Here is a 26,798-nt window from a genome sequence, read left to right on the forward strand (position 1 = left end):
ACTTACCATTACATTATCAATTATGTATCTGAAATAAAGAAGGCATTCAGCATCAGTATTCAGCAGGCAGAAACTGACTCTTCATGAACATTCACACATCAGTCATGAGAAGTTTCAGTGTTAAAGCAACTGTAATGCAGTCAAAATTTTCAAATAAAAAATAGATCTCATTTTTGGGCAAGTAAAAATGTTGACCCCAGTAGCAATAAACCTGTGTGGTCCTTGGATGTGGAATATCAGATATAACAAAAATTAAGTCATAGAACTGGATATAAAAGCAAGGGCAAAGACTTAGGAATCCTTTTGAAGACAAATCATAAAATGAACCTAAATTACAGAATGCAGGCCAGTAGACATGGTGAGGGAATTAATAGTTTCCTTAAGCCACAGGTGGCTCTAATGGTAAAGAACCTGCCTGCAAAGAAGGAGGGTTCCATCTCTGGGCTGGGAAGATCCCCTGGAGAAGGAAATGGCAACCCACTCCAGTATGCTTGCCTGGGAAATTCCAAGGACACAGAATCCTAGTGGACTATGGTCTATGGGTTCACTAAGAGTTGGATGCAACTTGGTGACTGAATGTGTGTGCACGTGCACACACACACACACACAAGATAAATGTGGGGGGTGGGTAGGAGAGAGGGAAGAAGGGTGAGAGAGAGAAAATGTGTTGCCTGGCAAGATTTAGAAGATTAGAAGGTTCAGTGACAACAGCAAGGCATTTAAAAATATAATCAACTGATAAGACAACTTTATATTTTAATTTTTAAAATTCCTTGATTATTCATTTGCATTGTTGTTTAGTGGCTCAATTTTTTCCACTCTTTGCAACCGCATGGATCATAGTCCATGGGATTCTCCAGGCATGTATCCATGGGGTACTCTGGCATCTCCTGATACCAGAGTGGTTTGTGATTTCTCACAGCAGGATTCCTTTGCATAATCTTTAGCAATATTTGCTTTTATAAATGAATTAAATGCCTGTCAATGAGAGGGAGAGACTCTGGTTTCTCCAAATGGAAAAATAATATAAACAGGCTCTGTTGATGAGAGAAAGGCAGAGAATTTATTACTACGGACTTCCTTCAGCTCAATATCCTTTCCCACCATAAGAAATGCATATATGAGCACCTGCCACTCAGACATCAGGTGCCTGCTTAGTGTCTGGGAGATCACCTTCATCTTACTGCTCTTCACGTGCCGGTGGTGGGAAGCTGTTCAAGTGAAGCTGGTTCAGGGTGTGTGTTCAGGGAAAAGGGGAGAGAGAATTACAAAGAGATGAAACAGGGGCTTCCCTGGTGTGTCAGTGGGTAGGATGCTGAACTTCCACTGCAGCGGGCGTGGATTCGATCCCTGGTCGGGGAGGTAAGATCCCACATGCTGTGGTGAGCAGTCAAGAAATTAAATAATAAAAAGTACTCAGAGATGATAAAGCTGGTAGGAGAAAGAGGAGATGTTGTGCATATCCAGGGTTGGAGAACTGTCTCTAGTTCTCTCAGAAAACATCTTGCCTAAATATGTAAGATACAGGTGCGCTGTGACCCCAGAAAACAAACCTATTTTACAGAAAAGAGTATGATCAGGGAGACAGCAGTGCGCGGTCCTGAAGAGAGATCTTACTTCCCTGCCCAGGAATTGAACCTGGGTAGCCTGGATGAAAGCCAGACTACCAGGGGCTATAGGCTAGAATCAAGTGTCCCTGGTTCTTCCCGCTCCCCTCAGCTCCCCCGCCCCCCCCCACCTTTGAAATGAGGAATGTTTCAAGGAGGCAAAATCTATTAAAAAAAAAAAAACAGGAAAAAAATTTATTATTGGAGACACAACATAGTGTGTGGAAGAGCACACAGAGAGCCAGTTTATTTATTTGAGTCAGAACCAAGGCAGAAATACACAGCCAGGGAGGAGTACAAAGAGGTGATTTAAATCCTTATATAGGACAGTCCTTCCGGGTCTTTGTGTGTTTTTGCTGTCACGTCCTACTCTTTTCGACCCCATGGACTGTAGACCGCCAAGCGTCTTTGTTTGCTTTTGGTCAGTCATCTTGTTTCTTTTTTCAGACCTGACCAGTCTTAGGACCGCCCCCTCAACATAGTTGCAAAACTTTTTGTAAAGATGGATCCCACTACTGAGACCTGTGGATGCATGTCGTCACTTACGGGGTTCAGCCCCTCCCTTTTTGACCTTTCTTAAGGAGCATTCCTGCGCATGTGGAGACAAGGAAGTTTTCCTGGACCTCTGGAAAGGGCACCTTATCTCTCTTGTATTTTTTTTTTTATTTTTTAAATTATGAAAATATAGCACATTTACAGGAGATTTGAAAAATACAGAACAAGCGTACATGTAGTTGCACTATATATTACAATTTTTTAATAGATACATTAAGATTTTTAATTAGAGTTTCAATATCAAACTCTCTAAAGTTAGTAGAATGAATATACAGAGACGTAAAAGGATACAGTAGACCTGAAGAGGACTAGGAACCAATTCAACATAATTAAGATTTACACAGTTTTCACACAACAGTAGGATACAAATTCTATTCAAGTTCCCATAGAGTAAACCAAGAGACACTGGAACATATCCAGGGACATAAAACGAGGAGCAGTGGTCACCTTATCTCTTTATTCCAACAGAGCTCAGCTTCTGCCGCGAGCTTTGTCCTCGGAGTGTCTGGGTGAAAACAAGGTGAGGTGAAGTCGCTCAGTCGTGTCCGACTCTTTGCGACCCCGTGGACTGTAACCTACAAGGCTTCTCCATCCATGGGATTCTCCAGGCAAGAATACTGGAGTGGATTGCCATTTCCTTCTCCGGGGGATCTTCCCGACCCAGGGATCGAACCCGGGTCTCCTGCATTGGAGGCAGATGCTTTAAACTCTGAGTCACCAGGGAAGCCCCATAGCTTCAATTTTCCTCCACTTGACAAACACAAATATTCTAATGTCAGGCCCCACCTACCTCAGTTATTTCTGGACTTCTTGAGATAAAAGACTTCTGGGCTTTCCTAGTGGCTCAGATGTTAAAGAATCTACCTGCAATGTGGGATCCCTGGGTCACAGAGATCCCCTGGAGAAGGGAATGGCAAACCATTCCATTATTCTTGCCTGGATAATTTTATGGATAGTAGAGCCTGGTGGGCTGTAGTCCACGGGGTCACAAAGAGTTGGGCGTGCCTGAGCGACTAAGGATTTCACTTTCAAGAATTGTTGCTTATCTAAAAAGTATCTCCTTACCCAGTTGACTGCCAGGACAGTGGGTGCAGGGATGAGCTTGGAGCCTGTTCAGCAGCTGAACCACAAGATAAAGGCTTGGATGCCGTGATTTCATCTCCTTGTTGGGAAGTGATTTTCACTTTACCTGTAATCACAGTCACATTGTCTGCATGGGGAGTGGAAATTATCTGTAATTTTGAATTGTGTATATCGCTCAACACTATAGAAATCTAATCATAAAGATGGCTCCCCGATGATGTGGTAAAATAGCTAGGAGAGAAAATATTGGGAATTGTCCAGGAGGAAGGGGGAAAGGACCAAAGTCAGGTGCACACCTGACATTGAAACCTCTTAATGAGGGAGTGAAGTTGAGTAGATGACTTTGCTGGATTCATTATCACTTAGAAGGTTTTTTCCTTCAAAGAATGAGCTGTCAAAAATGTAATGATGAGCTGTGATGTGGATTCTCCCCTTTAGTCTAATTGGGATTTATTGTGCTTTCTGTGTCTGACAAACATGGAAACATTTCAGTCATTATTAAATTTTTTTTTTAACCTCCCTTGCTTCTGATTCATAAGGCCATTTGGTATTTTCCTACAAGTCACTCATGCTCTTTTTTTCTGTATCTCCTTTTCTGTGCTTCTTTTCTCATATTTTCCATGGCTACACCTTCAGGTTCACTCATCTTTTGTTACATGCTGTCTCAACTGTTGTTTTTCCCATGTAGCATATCTTATGCTTTATATATACACATACGTAGGAGACACAAGAGTTTGATCCCTGGGTTGGGAAGACCCCCTGGAGTAAGAAGTGGCAATCCACTCCAGTATTCTTGACTGGGAAATCCCATAGATAGAGGAGCCTGGAGAACTACAGTCCATGGGGTTGCAGAGTCAGGCATAGCTGAGCACGTGCACGTATACACATATCCATGTACAAATTGATAATACATGAATATATTTTAATTTCTCTAGCAAGAAAGCATATGGCATGTACACCCGTGGCAGATTCATGTCAATGTATGGCAAAACCAATACAGTATTAAAATTAAATTTTAAAATATTCAGTTCTCATTGTCAAATGATATCTATGTTTTGAAGATACATACTGAATTGTGTGTGCATAAAATTGTACATTTGACATTTGCTGTGAAATACTTCAGGAGAAATAGAGAGGACCATCTTGTATGGACAGGCTTGATGCTCTGGCACTGATAATCAGTTGTTGAGCCTGCATCTTTTTATTCTAGTAATGTCATATGTATTTGAAAATATTCATTAGAGAAGATTTGAAAAGCATATCTTTAATAAAAATTAGTGCTCTTTTGATTGAAGAATGTATCTTCACTCAAGAAAAATACGCTTTATTTGCTTTTAGTTTCTATCATTTAAGAGTTGTCTTAGTTCATTTCAGTTCAGTCGCTCAGTTGTGTCCGACTCTTTTAGACCCAATAGACTGCAGCACACCAGGCTTCCCTGTCCATCACCAACTCCTGGAGCTTGCTCAAACTCATGTCCGTAGAGTCAGTGATGTCATCCAACCATCTCATCCTCTGTCATCCCCTTTTCTTCCTACCTTCAATCTTTCCCAGCATCAGGGTCTTTTCCAGTGAGTCAGTTCTTCGCATAAGGTGGCCAGAGTATTGGAGCTTAAGCTTCAGCATCAGTCCTTCCAATGAATATTCAGGACTGATTTCCTTAAGGATTGACTGGTTGGATCTCCTTGCAGTCCAAGGGACTCTCAAGAGTCTTCTCCACCACAGTTCAAAACCATCAACTCTTTGCGTTCAGCTTTCTTTATGGTCCAACTCTCACATCCATACATGGCTACTGGAAAAACCATAGCTATGACTAGACGGACCTTTGTTGGCAAAGTAATGTCTCTGCTTTTTAATATACTGTCTAGATTGGTCATCGCTTTTCTTCCAAGGAGCAAGTATCTTTTAATTTCATGGCTGCAGTCACCATCTGCAGTGATTTTGGAGCCTAAGAAAATAGCGTCTATCACCATTTCCATTGTTTCCCCATCTATTTACCATGATGTGATGGGACCAGATGCCATGATCTTCATTTTTTGAGTGTTGAAAGAGTTGTTTACTTCATATTTTTCATTGCTTTTCAAAATGCAGGATTCGTAGGGGAAATCCCTTGTGGTCCAGAGGTTAGGGCTCTGGGCTTCCACCACAGGGAGTTTGGGTTCAATGCCTATGGGGAACTAAGATGCTGTGTGGTGTGGCCAGAAAGTAAAATAAATAAGTAGGATTGTTGTGGACGTACTTGTATATATGCTGAGTCACTCAGTCATATCCGACTCTGTTGCGACCCCACTGAACTGTAGCCCACCAGGCTCCCCTATCCATGGAATTCCCCAGGCAAGCATACTGGAGTGGGTTGCCATTTCCTTCTCCAGGGGATCTTCCCAACCCAGAGATGGAACCCTTCTGCATTGCAAGCAGATTCTTTATGGTCTGAGCCACTAGAGAAGCCCAAGTGAACCCAATATAAAAAAGAAAATGTTTTTAAAAGATTAAATAATTTTTTCAAAATTTTAGGATTTATCAATTCAGATGGGTTCACTACCCAGCACAGCAAGATAAGTGATGGAAATCAGCCCAGTGTGCAAGTTGCAAACCAGAGGAAGAAAAATCATCTCCGTGAAATTACTTTAACATCCAGTGAACTACTGTGGCACTAGTGGTGAAGGACCTGCTTGGCACTGCAGGAGTGAGAGACATGGGCTCGATCCCCTGGGAAGGGAGATGGCAACCCACTCCAGTGTTCTTGCCTGGAGAATCCCATGGACAGAGGGGCCTGGTGGGCTACAGTTCATAGGGTCTCAAAGAGCCCAACATGACTGAGCCACGTAACACCCAAGCACACATGAATGTTACAGGATAATCACATTTTTCAGAACAAAAGAGACATATGGGTTATCACAAGGCATCTCCTAATATTTTTTTGGTAATTTATCGAGGTAAAATTCATATAATATTAAATTAAAGTTTCTAAAATAAACAGTTTGTTACCAGACTAACAAAGGCACAGGTGTCAAAACAAATCCCGGAGACAGTTCTGGGTGAATTAGAAAAGGATAGGCTTCTTTCTTGAAAAACTATGTGTGTCAGCCCCAGAGAACTTGATGAGAGTTTTTCTAACAGTGAATCAAGTTGGGGTCTTTGACAAAACTAGGGTGTGGGCAGGGTCTCAGGTGGTGGGGTCTCCTAAATTTTTTTAAATTGGAGGATAATGGCTTTACAATGTTGTGTTGGTTTCTGCTGTACAAGGACTTGGATCAGCCATAAGTATACATATATCCCCTCCTTCTTGAGCCTTCCTCCCATCCCGCATCCCACCTCACCCCTCTAGGCTGTCATGGAGCACCGGGCTGAGATCCCTGTCTTATACAGCAACTTCTCACTGGCTATCCGTTTTGCATAGGATAATGTATATGTTTCAGTTCTCTCTCAATTTGTCCCACCCTCTCCTCCCCCTGCTGTGTCCACAAGTCTGTTCTCTACATCTGCTTCTCTATTCCTGCCCTGCAAATACATCCATCAGTACATTTTTCTAGATCCCATATATATATATTAATGACTCATTGGAAAAGACCCTGACGCTGGGAAAGATTGGAGGCAGGAGGAGAAGGGGATGGCAGAGGATGAGATGGCTGGATGGCGTCACTGACTCTACAGACATGAGTTGTGAGCAAACTCCTCCGGGAGCTGGTGATGAACAGGGAAGCCTGGCGTGCTGCAGTCCACGGGGTCGCAAAGAGTCGGAAACGACTGAGAGACTGAACTGACCTGATGGCCAGTTAACAATGTTGTGACTGTTTCAGGTGAGTAGTTAAGGGACTTAGTCGTTCACATACGTGTATCCACTCTCCCCCAAACTCCTCTCCCGCCCAAGCTGCCTCATAGCATGGAGCAGAGTTCCCTGTGCTCTGCAGTATATCCTTGTTGGTTCTCCGTTTTAATACATGTGTACATGTCCATTTTGCTTTTTTGCATCTCTTTTCCATGGGGATGTCTTGATCCCTGTCTCCTGTACAATGTCACGAACCTCATTCCATAGTTCATCAGGCACTCTATCTATCAGATCTAGGCCCTTAAATCTATCGCTCATTTCCACTGTGTAATCATAAGGGATTTGATTAGGTCATACCTGAATGGTCTAGCGGTTTTCCCTACTTTCTTCAATTTGAGTCAGAATTTGGCAATAAGCAGTTCATGATCTGAGCCACAGCCAGCTCCTGGTCGTATTTTTGTTGACTGTATAGAGCTTCTCCATCTTTGGCTGCAAAGAATATAATAAATCTGATTGTGGTGTTGACCATCTGATGATGTCCATGTGTAGAGCCTTCTCTTGTGTTGTTGGAAGAGGGTGTTTGCTATGACCAGTGCATTTTCTTGGCAAAACTCTATTAGTCTTTGCCCTGCTTCATTCCGCATTCCAAGGCCAAATTTGCCTGTTACTCCAGGGGTTTCTTGACTTCCTACTTTTGCCTTCCAGTCCCCTATAATGAAAATGAAATCTTCTTTGGGTGTTAGTTCTAAAAGATCTTGTAGGTCTTCATAGAACCATTCAACTTCAGCTTCTTCAGCGTTACTGGTTGGGGCACAGACTTGGATAACTGTGATATTGAATGGTTTGATTTGGAAATGAACAGAGATCATTCTGTCATTTTAGAGATTGCATCCAAGTACTGCATTTCGGACTCTTTTGTTGACCATGATGGCTACTCCGTTTCTTCTGAGGGATTCCTGCCTGCAGTAGTAGATATAATGGTCACCTGAGTTAAATTCACCCATTCCAGTCCATTTTAGTTCGCTGATTCCTAGAATGTTGACATTCACTCTTGCCATCTCGTTTGACCACTTCCAATTGCCTTGATTCATGCACCTGACATTCCAGGTTCCTATGCAATATTGCTCTTTAGAGCATCAGACCTTGCTTCTATCACCAGTCACAACCACAGCTGGGTATTGTTTTTGCTTTGGCTCCATCCCTTCATTCTTTCTGGAGTTATTTCTCCACTGATCTCCAGTAGCATATCGGGCACCTACTGACCTGGGGAGTGCCCCTTTCAGTATCCTATCATTTTGCCTCTCCATACTGTTCATGGGTTCTCAAGGCAAGAATACTGAAGTGGCTTGCCATTCCCTTCTCCAGTGGACCACATTCTGTCAGACCTCTCCATGATGACCTGCTCATCTTGGGTTACCCCACGTGCATGGCTTAGTTTCATTGAGTTAGACAAGGCTGTGGTCCTAGTGTGATTGGATTGACTATTTTCCTGTGAGTATGGTTTCAATGTGTCTGCCCTCTGATGCCCTCTTGCAACACCTACCATCTTACTTGGGTTTCTCTTACCTTGGGCGTGGGGTATCTCTTCACGGCTGCTCCAGCAAAGCGCAGCCGCTGCTCCTTACCTTGGATGAGGGGTGTCTCCTCACTGCCACCCTTCCTGACCTTCAACGTGGGATGGCTCCTCTAGGCCCTCCTGCGCCTGCGCAGCCACTGCTCCTTGGACATGGGGTTGCTCCTCCCAGCCGCTGGTCCAGGCCTCGGACGTGGGGTGGCTCCTCCCGGCCGTCGCCCGTGACCTCGGACTCAGGGTAGCTCTTCTCAGCCGTTCCTGCGCCGTCACAGCCTGGCACTCTAGGCCGCTGCCCTTGACCTCGGATGTGGGGTAGCTCCTCTCGGCCATGCTTAGTGCACCAGCCGCAAAAGCAAAATGGCTGTCTGGGGAGGCCTTACAAATAGCTGTGAAAAGAAGAGAGGTGAAAAGCAAAGGAGAAAAGGAAAGATATAAGCATCTGAATGCAGAGTTTCAAAGAATAGCAAGAAGAGATAAGAAAGTCTTCTTCATCAATCAATGCAAAGAAATAGAGGAAAACAACAGAATGGGAAAGACTAGAGATCACTTCAAGAAAATTGGAGATACCAAGGGAACATTTCATGCAAAGATGGGCTCGATAAAGGACAGAAATGGTCTGGGCCTAACAGAAGCAGAAGATATTAATAAGAGGTGGCAAGAATACACAGAAGAACTGTACAAAAAAGATCTTCACGACCCGGATAATCACGATGGTGTGATCACTCATCTAGAGCCAGACATCCTGGAATGGGAAGTCAAGTGGGCCTTAGAAAGCATCACTATGAACAAAGCTAGTGGAGGTGATGGAATTCCAGTTGAGCTGTTTCAAATCCTGAAAGATGATGCTGTGAAAGTGCTGCACTCAATATGCCAGCACATTTGGAAAACTCAGCAGTGGCCACAGGACTGGAAAAGGTCAGTTTTCATTCCAATCCCAAAGAAAGGCAATGCCAAAGAATGCTCAAACTACCACACAGTTGCTAGGAAAGTAATGCTCAAAATTCTCCAAGCCAGACTTCAGCAATACGTGAACGGTGAACTTCCTGATGTTCAAGCTGGTTTTTGAAAAGGCAGGAACTAGAAGAATCAGAGATCAAATTGCCAACATCCACTGGATCATGGAAAAAGCAAGAGAGTTCCAGAAAAACATCTATTTCTGCTTTATTGACTATGCCAAAGCCTTTGACTGTGTGGATCACAGCAAACTGGAAAATTCTGAAAGAGATGGGAATTCAAGACCACCTGACCCGCCACTTGAGAAATCTGTATGCAGGTCGGGAAGCAACAGTTAGAACTGGACATGGAACAACAGACTGGTTCCAAATAGGAAAAGGAGTACGTCAAGGCTGTATATTGTCACCCTGCTTATTTCACTTCTATGCAGAGTACATCGTGAGAAACGCTGGGCTGGAAGCAGCACAAGCTGGAATCAAGATTGCCGGGAGAAATATCAATCACCTCAGATATGCAGATGACACCACCTTTATGGCAGAAAGTGAAGAGGAGCTAAAAAGCCTCTTGATGAAAGGAAAGAGGAGAGTGAAAAAGTTGGCTTAAAGCTCAACATTCAGAAAACGAAGATCATGGCATTGGTCCCATCACTTCATGGGAAATAGATGGGGAAACAGTGGAAACAGTTTCAGACTTTATTTTTTGGGGCTCCAAAATCACTGCAGATGGTGACTGCAGCCATGAAATTAAAAGACGCTTACTCCTTGGAAGAAAAGTTATGACCAACCTAGATAGCATATTCAAAAGCAGAGACATTACTTTGCCGACTAAGGTCGGTCTAGTCAAGGCTATGGTGTTTCTAGTAGTCTTGTATGGATGTGAGAGTTAGACTATGAGGAAGACTGAGCACCGAAGAATGGATGCTTTTGAACTGTGGTGTTGGAGAAGACTCTTGAGAGTCCCTTGGACTGCAAGGAGATCCAACCAGTCCATTCTGAAGGATTTCAGCCCTGGGATTTCTTTGGAAGGAATGATGCTAAAGCTGAAACTCCAGTCGTTTGGCCACCTCATGCGAAGAGTTGACTCATTGGAGAAGACTCTGATGCTGGGAGGGATTGAGGGCAGGAGAGGAAGGGGACGACCGAGGATGAGATGGCTGGATGGCGTCACTGACTCGATGGACGTGAGTCTGAATGAACTCCAGGAGCTGGTGAGGGACAGGTAGGCCTGGTGTGCTGCGATTCATGGGGTCGCAAAGAGTCGGATACGACTGAGCGACTGAACTGAACTGATATATGTCCATCCCACAGTCCCTGACTACCTTCTCCTAGTCTCCTCTGATCCCCTTTAATCTTGCCTCAGGTGATTTCTTGGCTGTTGTTTTCCAGTCACTAAGTTCTGTCCAACTCTCTGCGACCCCATGGACTGCAGCACCCCAGGCTCTGCTGTCCTTCACTATCTCCCAGAGTTTGCTGAAACTCATGTCCATTGAGTCAGTGATGCTATCTAATCATCTTATCCTCTGCCACCCTCTTCTGTTGCCTTCAATCTTGGCTGCTCCTCCCTTATAAGCAACTGTTTGGAACCACCTTTTGGAACTCAGTGAACCTCATAATGGCTGGAGTTTTGCCTACAAGAAATGGGGGACAGAAAGGCCTCCATGTCTGGGAGCCCCAGAGTCCCACTTGGTTTCAGATTCAGTGGCATTAGGTTCACGCACAATGTGGTGCAACAACCACCTCTACAAAGTTCAAAACACTTCCATCACTCCAAAGTAAAACCTCTTACCCATGAAACAGTTTCTCTCAATTACTCTCACCCCCACCCTACCCACTGCAACCACCAATCTGCATTCTGTCTCTAGAGATTTATGTATTCCAGATTTGTCATTGCTGTTGCTGTTGTTCAGTCACCAAGTTGTGTCCAACTCTTTGCAATCTCATGGACTGCAGCATGCCAGGCTCCTCTGTCCACTATCTCCCGCAGTTTGCTCAAATTCATGTTCATTGAGTTTGGTGATGCTAGCTAACCATCTCATCCTCTGCCACCTCTTCTCCTGTTGCCTTCAGTCTTTATCAGCATGAGGGTTTTTCCAGTGAGTCAGCTCTTGGCATCAGGTGGCCAAAGTGTTGGAGCTTCAGCTTCAACATCAGTCCTTCCAATGAATATTCAGGGTTGGTTTCCTTTGGGATTGACTAGTTTGATCTCCTGGCAGTCCAAGGGATTCTTAACAGTCTTCTCCAGCACCACAATTTGAAAGCATCAGTCCTTCAGCCCTCAGCCTTCTTTATGGTCCAGCTCTCACATCTGTTATGTGACTCCTGGAAAAACCATAGCTTTGACTATAAGGGCCTTTGTTGGCAAAATGATGTCTCTGCTTTTTAACATGCTGTCTAGGTTTGTCATAGCTTTTCTTCCAAGGAGCAAGCACCTTTTAATTTCATAGTGGCAGTAACCATCCACAGTGATATTGGACCCCAAGAAAATAAAATTGGTCACTGCTTCCACTTCCCCTTCTGTTTGCCATGAAGTGATGGGATTGGTGCCATCCATGATCTTAGTATTTTTGAATGGTGAGTTTCAAGCCAGCTTTTTCACTCTTCTCTTTCACCCTTATCAAGAGGCTCTTTAGTTCCTCTTCATTTTCTGCCGTTAGAGTGATAGCATCTGCATGTCTGAGGTTATTGATATTTCTCCCAGCAGTCTCGATTCCAGCCTGTGATATTTTATGTTTGAATATATTACACAATGGTCACAATATGTCTAGTTAACGTATATCATGGTTTATGTTTACAATGTTTTTCTTTTTTATTCATTGATTTATTTGGCTGTGTCAGGTCTTACCTGTGACATGTGTGATCTTTAGTTACAGAATTCGAACTCTTGGTTGCGGCATGTGAGATCTAGTTCCTTAACCAGGGATCCAACCCAGGCCCCTGCAATGGGAGTGCGGAGTCTTAACCGCTGGACCACCAGGGAAGTCCCCACAATTTTTTCCTTGTAATAAGAAATTTTAAGATCTACTCTCTAAGCACCTTCAAATACACAATACCTTTTTTTTGGCTGCACTGGATCTTCGTTGCTTTATATAGACTTTCTCCAGTTGCAGTGAGCAGAGGCTACTCTCTAGTTTCGGTGCACAGGTTTCTCATTGCTGTGGCTTCTCTTGTTTCCGAGCACGGGTTTCAGTACTTGTGGTGCAAAGGCTTGGCAGCATGATGAGTCTTCCTGGACCAGGGATCGAACCCTGGCCCCCTGCGTTGGCAAGCAGAGCTTTTACAACTGTGCCACCAGGGAAGCCCAATACATTGTTATTAATTATACTCACCATGCTGTACATTACATCCCATGACTTTGACTCAATATCAAGAAAAAAATAACATGAAGAACATATATAATTTTTAAATCAACGGGAAATTGATTGGATTAATTATGGTGTATCTTCTTGATGGGACACTTGTCAGCTGCGGATGTGTTTGTGCCGCATTCTCTCTATCGAGGCAGGTCCAGAGCGTACTGATATGTTTAGTAAAGAGTGGCAGAATGTTAAGTGAGGTTATCTTTCTTTTTCTGAGCGAGAGGAAGAAAAAATATATATATACACCTATGGGCTTCCCTCATGGCTCAGATGGAAAAGAATCTCCCTGCAATGAGGGAAACCTGGGTTCGATCCCTGGGTTGCAAAGATACCCTGGAGAAGAGAATGGCTACTCATTCCCGTATTCTTGCCTGGGAAAGAGGAGTGGGCAGACTACAGTTTATGGGGTCACAGAGGGTCAGATATGACTGAGGAACTAACACTTTGACTTCACTTTCATGCACGTATATACATGTCATACATATTCATATATACACATGAATTAGTGAGTTTTTAAATAAAAATATAGGTGTTAGTTTTGTATGTTTACATGTATATGTCTGTACATTGACATGTATGTATGAATTGAAATTACACATTAAAAACATTTATGAAAAATGAGTACCTGTGAGGAGGAATCATATGTTAAAACAAAGACTTCAGACTCATAAGGAAACCTGAATTGATTCTTATATATATATATATATAGGTATGCATGTATTTGGCTGCATGGGGTCTTAGTTGTGGCATGTGAGATCTGGTTTTCTGATCAGATATTGAACCTGGGCCACTTCTTAGCTGCTGAACCATCAGGTAAGTCCCTGGATTGAGTCTTGATGGGCTCCCCTCTCTCACTGTCAGATCTCAGGGTCCTTTCCTCACATCCCACTGGAATTATTCCCCCACATCTGTTCCTGCCGCTTCTGGTGGGTACCTGTATTAGTCACTTTCAGTGATTCTCTTTCAGTGCTTCACAGAAGTCCAGATGTTTGTCACGGATAACTTCTTTTCTCTTTGCAGTCACTGGTACTGCAATTACAGGTGGAGTGATAATCACTTCCCAGAAAGGAGCTGAGATCATGGAATCCCAAGCCTTTATCTTAGATGCGTATGTTCCGTTTGCGCACCTGAACACTCTGTATCAACAGTCACTGTCCTTGAAACAAATCCAAGCTTTTAGGTAGCTCTTAATTTCAGATAAGTTTCAGGTTCTTAGAAAGCATGTATTACAAAATCAGGTAACTGTTCCAAAGGCTATTAGATAGACTATAGACAACTTACCCCCACTCTCTGTGAACGGAGACACTAAATTTCTCATTGATTCATCTCCGCAGACCTCTATGATCAGGAGAAATGATGAGTCATTATTACTTCCGAGGTACTGCAGGACTTTAGGGGCCAGAATGATCAGTACCTTCAGTGAGGCCAAGATTGTCAGGCTCACTAATACATGTAAATTTTAAATAGATAGATAGATATACATAGATGGTAGGTAGAGAGATACACATACAGGCACAAGTATATTCAAACAGAAAAATATATTTGCTAAGGGAACCAGAGACATGTCATCATGCTATTCCACCTCATTCAGGAAGCCTGTCATCTTCTCTCTTCTCAGCTATATTGTCTGAATTTCTCTCACTTTATCCTCATTAAACACACCCTCGTAGCCTACCTTCTAAAAACTTCAGGACACAGGCCCTGGTGAGTTTTAAAATGAAGAAGGTAAATCTCCTACTTTGTAGACTCCTGAGGTCTGTGTGATGGTGGTGTTTATAAGTGCTCAACTGGTTTTGTGTTTTATTTTTGGCTGGGGAACATGTGTTAAGTGGAGTCTTTAATGAATTATTTGTAAAATTCTATCATCACTGCAAGGCGGTAATATTTGTCATATTCAGACCAAGGAAATAATCATATATTCGATTTGGGGGGATTATGGAATAAATGAGTAATCAGGGTGGTTAATCAGTAATTAGGGTTCCCTGTTTGGCTCAGCTGGTAAAGAAGCTGCCTGCAATGCAGAAGTTGCTAGAGATGCAGATTTGATCCCTGGGTCAGGAAAATTCACTGGAAAAGAAAATGGCAACCCATTCCAGTATTCTTGCGTGAAAAATTCCCTGGACAGAGGAGCCTGGCAGGCTATAGTCCAAATGGTAAGAGTCAGAAGTGACTAAGCATGCACAAAGTGTAATAAATCACATAAATGAATCATGAGCTGCAAATTTAAATAGCTGCACACAACCTTCTCACTTAATCTGTAACCCACACATGTCCCTCTAATAGATTCTTTTTTTAAGTTATGTTCTCTTTTTATTGTTGTCGTTCAGTTGCTAAGTTGTGTCCGACTCTTTCTGACCCCATGGACTTAAGCACGCCAGGCTTCCCTGTCCTTCACTATCTCCCACAGTTTGCTCAAACTCATGTCTATTCAGCGACGACATTCAACCAGCTCATCCTCTATTGCTCCCTTCTCCTTTTGTTTTCAATCTTTCCTAGCATCAGGGTCTTTTCCAATGAGTCGACTCTTCGCATCAGGTGGCCAAAGTGTTGGAGCTTCAGCTTCAGCATCAGTCCTTCCAATGAACATTCAGGGTTGATTTTCTTTAGGATTGACTCGTTTGTTCTCCTTGCAGTTCAAGGGACTCTCAAGAGTCTTTTCCAGCACCATAGTTCAAAAGCCTCAATTCTTAGGCATTCAGCTTTCTTTATGGTTCAACTCTCACATCCATCCATGACTACTGGAAAACTATAGCTTTGACTATATGGACCTTTGTTGGCAAAGTGATTTCTCTGCTTTTTAATACACTGTCTAAGTGTGTCATAGCTTTTCTTCCACGGAGCAAGCGTCTTTTATTTATTTTTGGGTGTGCTGGGTCTTCTGCTGCCCAGGCTTTTCTCTAATTGCACCAAGGGAGCGGGGTACTCTTCATAGCAAGCAGTGCAGGGGCTTCTCATTGCTGCAGCTTTTCCTGTTGCTGCGCACCAGCTCTAGGGCGCTCAGCCTTCATTCAGTAGTTGCAGCGAGTGCACTCAATCCTGGGCTCTGGAGCAGGGACTCAATAGTTGTACCGCACAGGGTTAGTTGCTTTTCCAGCATGTGGGATCTTCCTGAACCACAGATTGAACCAATGTGTCCTGCATTGACAGGAGGATTTTTTACCACTGAACCATCTGGGAAGCCCTCTCTAATAGATTTTTAACAGAAAATAGCTTATGTGGCATTTTGTACATGACTGTCAACTGTTTATTACACACAAAAAATTATGTGCCTGTGTAAAACAGTGTTGTTTTTCAGCTAAAATAATTTAATGTTTTATGGATCAGACGGTGCTTCTCAGTGTTCTGTACATTGACTAACAAGAGGAGAAGCCCGGGTCCCACCATGTCCATCTTCCTCAGAGATGTCCAATAGGCCTCCTCTATCTTGTCTGCTATGGTCCAGGTGATTTTTTTTTTTTTTCTTTAAAGTCCCGGCCAAAACTGACTAAAGCTCACAAAAATGACAAACTCCTCAGTCTGCGTGCATTTCAAGGACTCTTGCAGCTACCAGCGTATGTTCACTAGCGGCGACTGCATGGAATCTGAATTATCTAAGCACTTAAACAGATCACTATTGATCTCATTAAGGCTTTCGAAATGCACTTCGGTCTCCGCAGTAATTGGCCTTCGCCTCTTTAAGAGGAAGCGAAGCCCATCCCCGACCTAGAAAAACAGGGAGGTCTGCTCTCAGCCGCCCTGGAGATTGCTTGATGCCTTTCCAGGGGAGATTCAAGCAAACACGCCCCTCCTGCCCGCCTGTGTGGCAGCGGGAACTCCATTACCCAGAAAGCCACGCGTTGAGAGGCAGCTAAGATTACCCAATGAACGCCCAGAATTTCAGCATTTCTGGGAGGTGGTGAGGCGGGACTTCTGGTGTCTTCGTTGCGGTCTTTTCGGTTGTTACCTGGGTCCTAAGGCCGAGTGCGTAGACTCGGGCTTGAAGTACCAGAGAAGGCGCGAGAAGAGGCTTTGTACCCAGTGACGGGAGGCGCTTCCACAGTCGGGCACGTCGCCGCCGGCGGGGCGGCCTGGAGACGCTGCTGCCGGGTCAGTACGGGCCAGGATATACCAGGCCCAGCGGTTCCGTAGCGGCGGGTGCCCTGAGCGACCTGCTTCAGGTAAACGCTGTCCTCCCGGCCCGCATCGCCCTCGACCCACCGGACGCTAAAGCTCCGAGCGTGGGAAGCCTCCTCACGTGCCCGCGGCCCCGGCCCCGGCCCCGGGACACAGGCGGTGAGGCGGTCGTGTGTGGGGCCCTGTGTCTGACGGACAGTGTGATGGCGCGTGGGAGAGGGTGACAGGCTGAGGGACCCCCAGGTGCAGAGGCTTGAAGGTCGGACTGAGGCGGGAGGACCGGGAACCCGGGAACCCATTTGATGTCTGCAGGGAACAGGACACACAGCTGCTGAAAGTCAGTACAGAGGTTAGACGCTCGGCCCCAGGTACTTGGTTCGGGTGCCGCCTGGTGTGCGGGGAAGGCCTGAGGCCCTGGAAAATTGCCAGGATCACATCCCTCTAAGACATACCTCTTCCCACAGGTTTCCATGGCTGCGGAGGTGCTTTTGGAACCTAATCCTAATCGGGTAAGTGGAGGTTACCCTCATTGGTCGCAACACTGTGTTAGTCGCTCAGTCGTGTCCGACCCTTTGCGACCCCATGGACTGTAGCCCGACAGGCTCCTCTGTCCATGGAATTCTCCAGGCAAGAATACCGAAGTGGGTTGCCATTCCGTTCTCCAGGGGATCTTCCCGACCCGGGGATCGAAACCAGATCTTCCGCATCAGAGGCAGATTCTTTACTGTCTGAGCCATCAGGGAAGCCCTCTGCTGCTGCTGCTAAGTCACGTCAGTCGTGTCCGACTCTGTGTGACCCCATAGACGGCAGCCCACCAGGCTCCTGTCCCTGGGATTCTCCAGGAAGCCCTCTAATTTTCTCCAAATTTGAGTTGTCATGAAACTTGTCACCTGGCATTTTCCCAGCCCTTGGGTATGGAGATCTTGGGAAATCCTAGCTCAGGGTCCTGAGTCCAGTTTAAGTGTTATATGAAAGGGTTCCCGTTTCAGGCCAGCAATAGAAAGAGATGGGGAAGCTTGTCACAAAAACAGGAAGTGTTTGGAGGTGAGACTAAGCTGGTTCAGGGAATTGTAGGTCTCCTTCCTTCCTGGAGAGAATAAACTGGCTGTGGGGAGCAGCAGTCAGACCTGGAATGACTGTGAAGTCAGGCATCTATTCTGGAGGCAGTGGGAGGTGTGGATCAGATGAGGGAGGTGATTTCTTCTGGGTCTTTACAGGCTCCACTGGTTGCAGAGTGGACAGCAGCATGAACAGAGCTGTTAGTGGGAGAGTGAGGAGAGAGCAGACAGCTATGGCACCAAGGTCGGGAATCTCTTCTGAGCTCTTAGGAGGAAGATGGAGATGGGGTAGATGTTCGAGGAGGTGGATTGTGGGTCTTCAGGAGTGAGGCAGTTGATGGTCTCATCTGTCTGTATCCTGACAGGGCAGTGTGACCTTTGAGGATGTGGCTGTGTACTTCTCCTGGGAGGAATGGGCTCTCCTTGATGAGGCTCAGAGATGCCTGTACCACGATGTGATGCTGGAGAACTTTGCACTTACATCCTCACTGGGTAAGCTCTTCTACGTGCCCCTGTGCCCTGGGCCAAGCTCTGTGCTTCTCTTTTCTCCAGGGGCAGGTGTGTCCCTAGTTGCCTGGATTTGTGCTGTGTTTACAAGGGCTGGGCTGAGTGCTCGCCTCCTCATCTGTGTCAGCACAGCACCTACTGCCCCAAAGCCTCCTAGGGAAGAGTTTGGTTTCACTGTTGTTTTGTCAGCCTAATGGACCCCCATGCCTTGCCCTCTGCCTCACTGAGTGACTCTCTAGCATCATAGCACCCTAGTGTAGCACCCTTCTTTCCTATAGCTCACATTTGTGTCTGACTGTGCTGGAAGTGTAGGCACTTACAAAGTCACTGCTTACACAAATGTAAGTACTACATCCTTTGGTTAGGTTTTTTTTTTACTTTATTTTTGTTGTTGCAAAATATACAAAACATTTGCCTGATGGACTAAATGGCATTTAGTCCATTCTCATTGTGCAGCCATCACAATCCTGCATCCATAGAACTTTTTCATCATCCAACTGAAACTCCATATCCATTGATCAGTAACTTCTTCCATCCATTGACAGCCACCATTCTACTTTCTGTATCTATGAATTTGACTGAGTGTCTCATGCAGGTAGACTCAGACAGTAGTTTCTCCTTTGATGTTTGGCTTACTTAGCATAATATGCTAAAGGTTTATCTATGTTGTAGCATGTGTCAGAATTTCTTTCCTTTTTATGACTAAATAATATTGCATGTACAGATTTTGTTTACTCAGCATGCCATCAGTGGACAGTGGGTGCTTCTGCCTTTTGTTTCTCGTGAATCATGGTGTTCTGACATGGGTGTGCAGATTTCTTTTAGTGTCCTTGCTTCAATTCTTTTAGGCATATACATACCCACAACCAGAATTTCTGTATCTGTGATAGTTTTCTTTTAAATTTTTTGAAAAATCACCATAGTGTTTTCCATAGCGGCTGCACAAAGGTACCAATTTCTCCTCTTCTTGCATACAGTTCTTTTTTTTTTTTTTTTTGAGTAATAACCTTTATAATTAGTGTGAAGTGGTACCTCATTGTGTTTTGATTTGCATTTTTCTAACGACTGATGATGTTGAGCATCTTTTCATGTGCTTATTGTTTATTTATCTTTGGAGAAATGTCTCTTCGAAAAGTCTTTCGAGAATTTTTGAACCAAGTTGACTGATTTTTGTTGTTGAGTTTTAGGAATTCTCTTTGAGTGTTAACCCTTCATTCGATATGTGATTTGCAAATATATTCTCCCATTCTATGAGTTGTCTCGTTCTTATGTTCATGGCATCCTTTGATGTACCAAAATTTTTCATTTTGATCAAGTCCAGTTTGTTTTTCTTTTGTTGCTTGTGCCTTTGATGTCACATCTAAGAAATCATTGCCGAATGCAGTTGTCTTGAAGCTTTTCCATTATGTTTTCTTTTAACAGTTTTACGGTTGTCACTATTAAGTTAGATCTTTGATCCATTTTGAGTTAATTTATGTACCATGCAACTTCATTCTTATGGATGTGGATATTCAGTTTTCCCGGCATCATGTGTTGAAAAGTCTGTTTTTCCTTTTCGGATGGTATTGGCCTTCTTTTTGAAAACTGTTTGAACTTATATGAGCAAGCTTATTTTTTAGCTCTTTATTCTCTTTCATTGGTCTATATGTCTGCCTGGATTCCAGTATCACGCTGTTTTGATTACTGTAGCTTTACAGTGGTATTTGATATTTAAATGTGTGACTCCTCCAACTTTGTTCTTCTTTTTCAAGTTTGTTTTGGCTATTTCGTGTCCCTTGAGATTCCATATGAATTTTAGGAAGAATTTTTCTAATACCACAGAAATTCTCACTGGATTTTTGATAGGATTGCATTGAACATGTAGATGTTGTGGATAGTTTAGTTTTTTTTTTTTGGGGGGGGGATAGTTTTGACATCTTCAATATTAAGTGTTCCAATCCATGAGCATAGAAGTTTTTCCATTTATTGTCTGTAATTCTTTTAGCTATGTTTTGTAATTTTTAATGAACAAATCTTACCTCCTTGGTTAAATTTGGTAATTTATTCTTTTGACAAATACTTTTATCTGTGGAATTGTTATCTTAGTTTCCTGTTGCTAGTTAGTGTATAGAAATGTAACTGATTTTTTTTTCCATTCTATATTCTCTTTCTGTGCTAACTTAATTTATTCTAACAGTTTTGTGGTGGAATCTTTAAGATTTCATGAGATGTGGTGATTTCTTCTTTCTTTTCTCTTTTGGATGACTTTTGTCTTTCTTGCCTAATTGGTCTGTCTAGAATTTCTAATAGTATGTTGAGTAGTAGTGTTGGAAGTTGGCATTCTTTTCTTATTTGTGATCTTGGAAAAATAGTTTTCAGTCTTTTACTATTGAGTTTGATGTTTGCTGTGGGTTTTTAATTTTTTGCTTCCATTATGTTAAGCTAGTTTCCTTCTATTCATAGTTTCATAGTTGAGTATTTTCATCATAAAAGGGTGTTAAATTTTGTCAGATGTGTTTTGTACATCGACTGAGATGATAACATTTTTTTCCTTTCTGTTAAAGTGATATATTACATTGATCAAACTTTGTATGTTGAATCATCCTGGCATTCTAGACATAAATCCCAGTTGTTTGTGGCATACCATCTTTTTATTGTGCTGCTGAATATAGTTTGCTAGTATTTTATTGATTAATTTTGCACTGATAATCATCAAATATATTCCCCTGTAAGTTTCTTTTAGTTTCTTTGTGTGCCTTTTTAATATCAGAATAATAGTAAGAGTTCCAAATGACATAAATTAAACCAATTTTGCATTACAAAGTGGTTACATCAGACTGATTCTACCACTGTAGTTGTTGTCCAGGTGGGAAAACACCTGGTTTTACTACTCTGCCATCTTCCTGCTTACTTACTCCTGCATCTTACTACTCTGACACTCTTTTGTTGTGTCCATAAGTGCTATTTGTAATATTTGAAATATGTTTCCTGTGATCTGTTGTGTCCTGAGTTTTTTGGGCTAGTATTGGCTGCTGACTTGTCCTGTCCTTCCCTTTGGAGTTGTATCATCCAGCTCTCATGTGGTAGCTCAGCTGGGGCTAGAGGAAGAGTCTTTTGTGCTTCCCAGGATGCATATGATTCCACTCTCCACAAGATGGGCCCAGAGGGGACCTGACCCAGATGAACAGCAGATGGAAGAGGACATGACTTCAGGGCTTGATTGAAGTCATATCGAGAATCTCTCTTGTTTTACTTCTGTTTTGGTGCCATTGCCAGTGGCCAAGCTCACCTCCATCATTCCTTCTCCATTTTTGACACTTTACCAACTTGCCATTTCTATTAGTCATTTTTATTCTGACTCCAGCTAAGAGCTACTGTCTACCTCTCTGGACTGCTTACCTTACTCATTCCTCACACTGTTCCCTCCTCAGCGCTTTCCCTCTTTGTAGCGTTCTAAAGTATGCACCTATGTAATAATCCTTAAACTCCTGTTAACCTTTGTTCCAGTCAGATTTTTCTGGACCTGAAATAGACTTCTGCACAGCATCACATGTCATCAGCAGGTATAATCCTGCTAAAAGCTATTGACATGCCTTCCCTGGTGGTCCAGTGGTTAAGACTCTGTGCTTCCACTGCAGGGGTCACTGATTCAATCCCTGCATCCCTCATGCCAGGTGTCATGGCCAAAAAAATAAGGCCACTGACAGAGAATGATCTGTAGCATGTGCCTTTCCCCTGGGCCTTTCTTTGTGTCCTGTGCCTATTGAGGCCTGTACTGTTCGGTGACCTTAGGGACTGAGTGGTGTACAGAAGTTGCTTTTTTAAGGTGACCCGAACTTCCTTTTCCTGAAAACAGCTTCATGGACTGATTCTTTGATGTAACAAGTTACTTTTGTGATGCCTTCTCAAAAAAGTTAATGTGTACTTCGTCATCACTTCTTTAATTTCAGGCTGTTGTCATGGAGTAGAAGATAAGGGAGCACCTTCTGAAAACAGCATTTCTGTAGAAGGAATGTCACAGATCAAGACTCTCAAGGCAGATTCATCTCCCCAGAAGGGCCAGCCCTTTGAGAAGTGTGGCCCAGTCTTGAGAGATAATTTTCACTTGCCTGAGCATCAGGAAGCACATCTTGGGCAGAAACTGTACATGTGTGGGAATCGATTCTATATCTCTGCCAACCTTCAGCAATACCAGGGACAACACATTAGAGAGATACCCATCAGAACTTCTGTGGACACAGCCTTGATTATAAAGAGCTGCAGAACCCGTGTGTCAAGGGAATCCTATTTCTCTGAGGGAATAAGGAAAGACGACTTAGCCAGCATGGGATTTTTCCATCAACCTGTCCCTCACACTAGTGAGAACCCAAACGACAGTAATGAGTGTGACGCTGTCTTTCACAGTGGGGAAAGGCATCGGAACTGGGGAGAAGGCAAAAAAATCCTCAACTGCACAGACACACTTGTTGAGGACCAACGAGTCCTCACTAGAGAAGGGCTTTATGAGTGCAGCAAATGTGGAAAAACCTCTACCCGAAGGTGGAATCTCATTCAGCACCAGAAAGTCCACACTGGAGAAAGGCCTTATGAATGCCATGAATGTGGAAAATCCTTTACCCGAAGCAACAGCCTGAAGACCCACAGGAAAGTTCACACTGGAGAAAAACCTTATGGGTACAAAGAATGTGGAAAATCTTTTAGTCAAAGATCCAACCTTGTTCAACATCAGAAAGGTCACCATGGAGAACGGCTTCATCAGTGTGGTGAATGCGGAAAATCCTTTAGCCGAAGCTCCACCCTCATTCATCACAGGAGACTTCATACAGGAGAAAGACCTTATGAGTGCAATAAATGTGGGAAATCCTTTAAGCAAAGCTCTAGCCTCAGTTCACATCAGAAAATCCACACAGGAGAAAGGCCTTACGAGTGTAGGGAATGTGGAAAATCATTTAGCTGCAAATCTAACCTCATTATCCACCTGAGAGTTCACACTGGAGAGAGGCCTTATGAGTGTCAGGAATGTGCAAAATCCTTTAGCTGCAAATCTAACCTCATTAACCACCTGAGAGTTCACTCTGGAGAAAGGCCTTATGATTGTACGGAATGTGGACAATCTTTTACTCAAAGATCCATCCTCATTCAACATCAGAGAATTCATACTGGAGAGAGGCCTTATGAATGTCATGAATGTGGGAAATCTTTTAGCCGAAAATTTAGCCTCATTTACCACCGGAAAGGTCACACTGGAGAACGGCCTCATCAGAGAAAAGAACGTGGGAAATCTTTTAATTGCAAATCTAACCTCAATGAACACCTGAAAATTCACACTGGAGAAAGATCTCATGAGTCTGGGGACAGTGGAAGATCCTTTAGCCAAAGTTCCAGCCTCATTCAGCAGTAGAGAGTTCACAGTGAAAAATATCTTAAGAGTGCAGTGAATGTGGGCAGTCTGTTAGCTGCTAATATGGCCTCATTTAATACTAGAGACTTCACCCTAGTGAAGGGCCTTAGATATGCCAGCAGATGCAGTTACTTCTAGTATAGTTACACTGGAGGAAAGAAGTCGTGAGGGAGCCATCTACCTGAATTAAAGCTCTTATATCAGAAAATCTTCAGTCAGGGCATTCCCCTAAAATTCCAGGTATGTGAGAATCTCTTAGGAGTTGTGTTACAGTTTCTTACCTCCCAGGACCCTCACCAGCTTTATGTCACTGCCAGTTCTGTTTCAGAATTCATTTTCATCTCTATCACCTGGCAGGTCCACATACCTGGCAGTGTACATAAATTACCTCCCAACATGCTTAGGTAAGCTGACCTCTGTCCCATCCCCTTAGGGGACGGAAGTAATGAGTAGTCTTAGCTCATATGGTATCTTCTTTCCCTCCTCATTTCCACAGTAGGGCGTGAACCTCATTCAGTTTGGGCCCAGTGGACCCAGTCTGAATTCTGTTGGTGACTTGACAGAAAGGCCTGCATTTTCAGGGACATGGTAGTTTCTAGTGACACTTCTCTTGGATTTTCTCAGCCTCCAAGTGTGGAGGAACTAGAGGAACCACACTGGGAATTGCATGCCTCGTGTTACTTTGCACTTTGCAGTAATAAAGGCATTAATATTAAGCCCCCTTTGGTCTGGGCATTCTGTTCACTGTGTAAGGTGATCTGAAGACAGCTAGGCTCTACCAGCATTGAGGGTGGCACAGATTTCATGGGGGTCAGGTACATTGTTTGCCTCACATGTCAGTATGAATGAAGACTATAGCTCTCTTTCTAGTTTTGGCACAATGTAAATACATTGTTACCCAAGGTCTCCTAAGAAAGACTGCAGAGCTTTGGGGTCCTGATTTGTGGACTGTGTATCAGGGTTTTTTTGTGGGCTCGGAAAACACCCTGGGAAGCCAGGAAGTTGTGACAACCTCTAGTACTTCTGGGAACATGAATTGTTATTCAGAGTGAATATCACATAATGCTTAGCAGTTAACCTATGAAAGAACCACATCCCTGATCCCCAGAGTTCACTAGATAGTGCCACTGTAAGACTACAGGGCTGAGGGGAACTCTATTGGTAAAGTACCCTGGAGCAGAGGAGACTGCAGTGAAGTAGGTGGAGTATGCCCCTTCTCCAGTTGTATCAACAGATGCGCCAGTGACTGTGCAGTATCAGTGTGCACAGATGCCCAGAAATTGCCAACCTCCAGGCATGTGTGTCTTTTGTGCCTGAGGTCATTGTCAAAGAAAATGAGCTATTGGTCTTCTGGATTCCTATAGCCTCTCTGGGGTGTTCAGCCAAAGCCCCTTGCCACAGAGGCAGAGAAACAAACACGGAGAGAAAGGAGAACCCTTAGTTCACAGTGTGGCTCTGTGACCAGCCAGCCTTCCTGTTAACTCAGGTGAAAAGGAATCTATTACTCATCAGTATTTGCTACCACTAAGGCAAGGCTGTTCCTCCAAGGTCATCAGGAAAGAGAGGCAATATAGGATTGCCAAGCCTGATTTTCTGAAGAGTGAGATATCTATATTTTGCCTTTGAACCATTTTATAAAATTTTATTCTAGTCATCATGCAATATTCTTTGTCTATTTGAAGTATGCAACTTAAAGTTTACATGTAAACCAAGAAAACCTCATTGGAATCACAATAATGTAAGTTATGGCCATCATTAATTTACCTTCCAATAGATTGTTTTGTGTGTTCTAGAATTGTATATAATTTTATTCTTAAAATGTTTACTTTTTTCTGATTTTATTCATGGCTCATAATTATTTTGAGGTTCTTCACTTATATATAAATAGTTCATTCTTTTTATTGCTGAACTAAGTATCTTTTCTATACTTATTCCATTTGTTTATTCATTCATCTGGTTAAGAGAATTTGGGTTACTTCCAGTTTTGGCTATTCTAAGTAAAGCTGATAGAATAGTTTTGTGTAATTCTGTATGTATGTATTTTCACTTGTCTTGTGTTAATAACTCAAAGTGTAATACCTGAGTCAGAATAGGTGAATGTTTAACTTACAAGATGGCTAAATGGTGACCTTAAATCATTTTTTGCTTTTATATATCCACCAGGTTTTGTAAAATGCCTCCACATTTTTGCCAGTACTTGATATGGTCAGTCTTTTGAATTTACCCTTTTAGTAAGGAAAGACTAACTTTAGTTACATCTCCATAAGAATTCATGGTGTTGAACTTTTTTTTAAATGTGTTTATTTGCCGTCTGTATATCTTCTTGGCGAAATATCTGTTTATATCCGTACTTGTTTTACTTTTTTTTCTCATTTTACTTTTTTATGTTGTGATTATTTACCATTTTATTAATAAATAATCAGCTCATTTTTGTTCCTTAATTTTTATGCATTCTGTACAATGTACTTGCCACATACACCATATAGTTTTATAAATTTAATCTGCTTTGTTTATATATTCTTAAGCCTAGGCTTTCAAAAACATAATTAAGTCTTGGTTTGTAGTGTTTTCCAATTTCCCTTATATAAATACTCTCACTTTAGCCAATATCAAACTGCCAACATGGTTTCACTGAACATGGAGTTGGGAAGAGTTGCTAGAAGTCCATCATTCTAACTCCAGGAACTATAATAATCTGTAGGACTCAGATAATAGTAAAACATAGTAAAATTATTAGGAAGTGAGAAGTTTTGAATATTTGTTTCATGAAAGTATAATTGACTGAACATACACACTGCATGTGTTTAAGGTGTATATTTTGATGTTTTGATACACACTTAAAACAC

The 26,798-nt window shown here is 43.0% G+C and overlaps 1 protein-coding gene across 1 annotated transcript; it reads left to right on the top strand.

Moving 5' to 3' along the window:
* On the top strand, window positions 16,811–26,390 carry LOC102187621 (zinc finger protein 211). Its single transcript, XM_018063508.1, has 4 exons — window positions 16,811–17,051; window positions 17,472–17,516; window positions 18,431–18,557; window positions 22,502–26,390. The coding sequence occupies exons 2-4, from the start codon at window positions 17,478–17,480 to the stop codon at window positions 23,950–23,952; spliced, it is 1,617 nt and encodes a 538-aa protein (XP_017918997.1). The 5' UTR covers window positions 16,811–17,051; window positions 17,472–17,477; the 3' UTR covers window positions 23,953–26,390.

Source organism: Capra hircus, chromosome 18 (genome assembly GCF_001704415.2).
Source record: "Capra hircus breed San Clemente chromosome 18, ASM170441v1, whole genome shotgun sequence".
NCBI lineage: Eukaryota > Metazoa > Chordata > Mammalia > Artiodactyla > Bovidae > Capra > Capra hircus.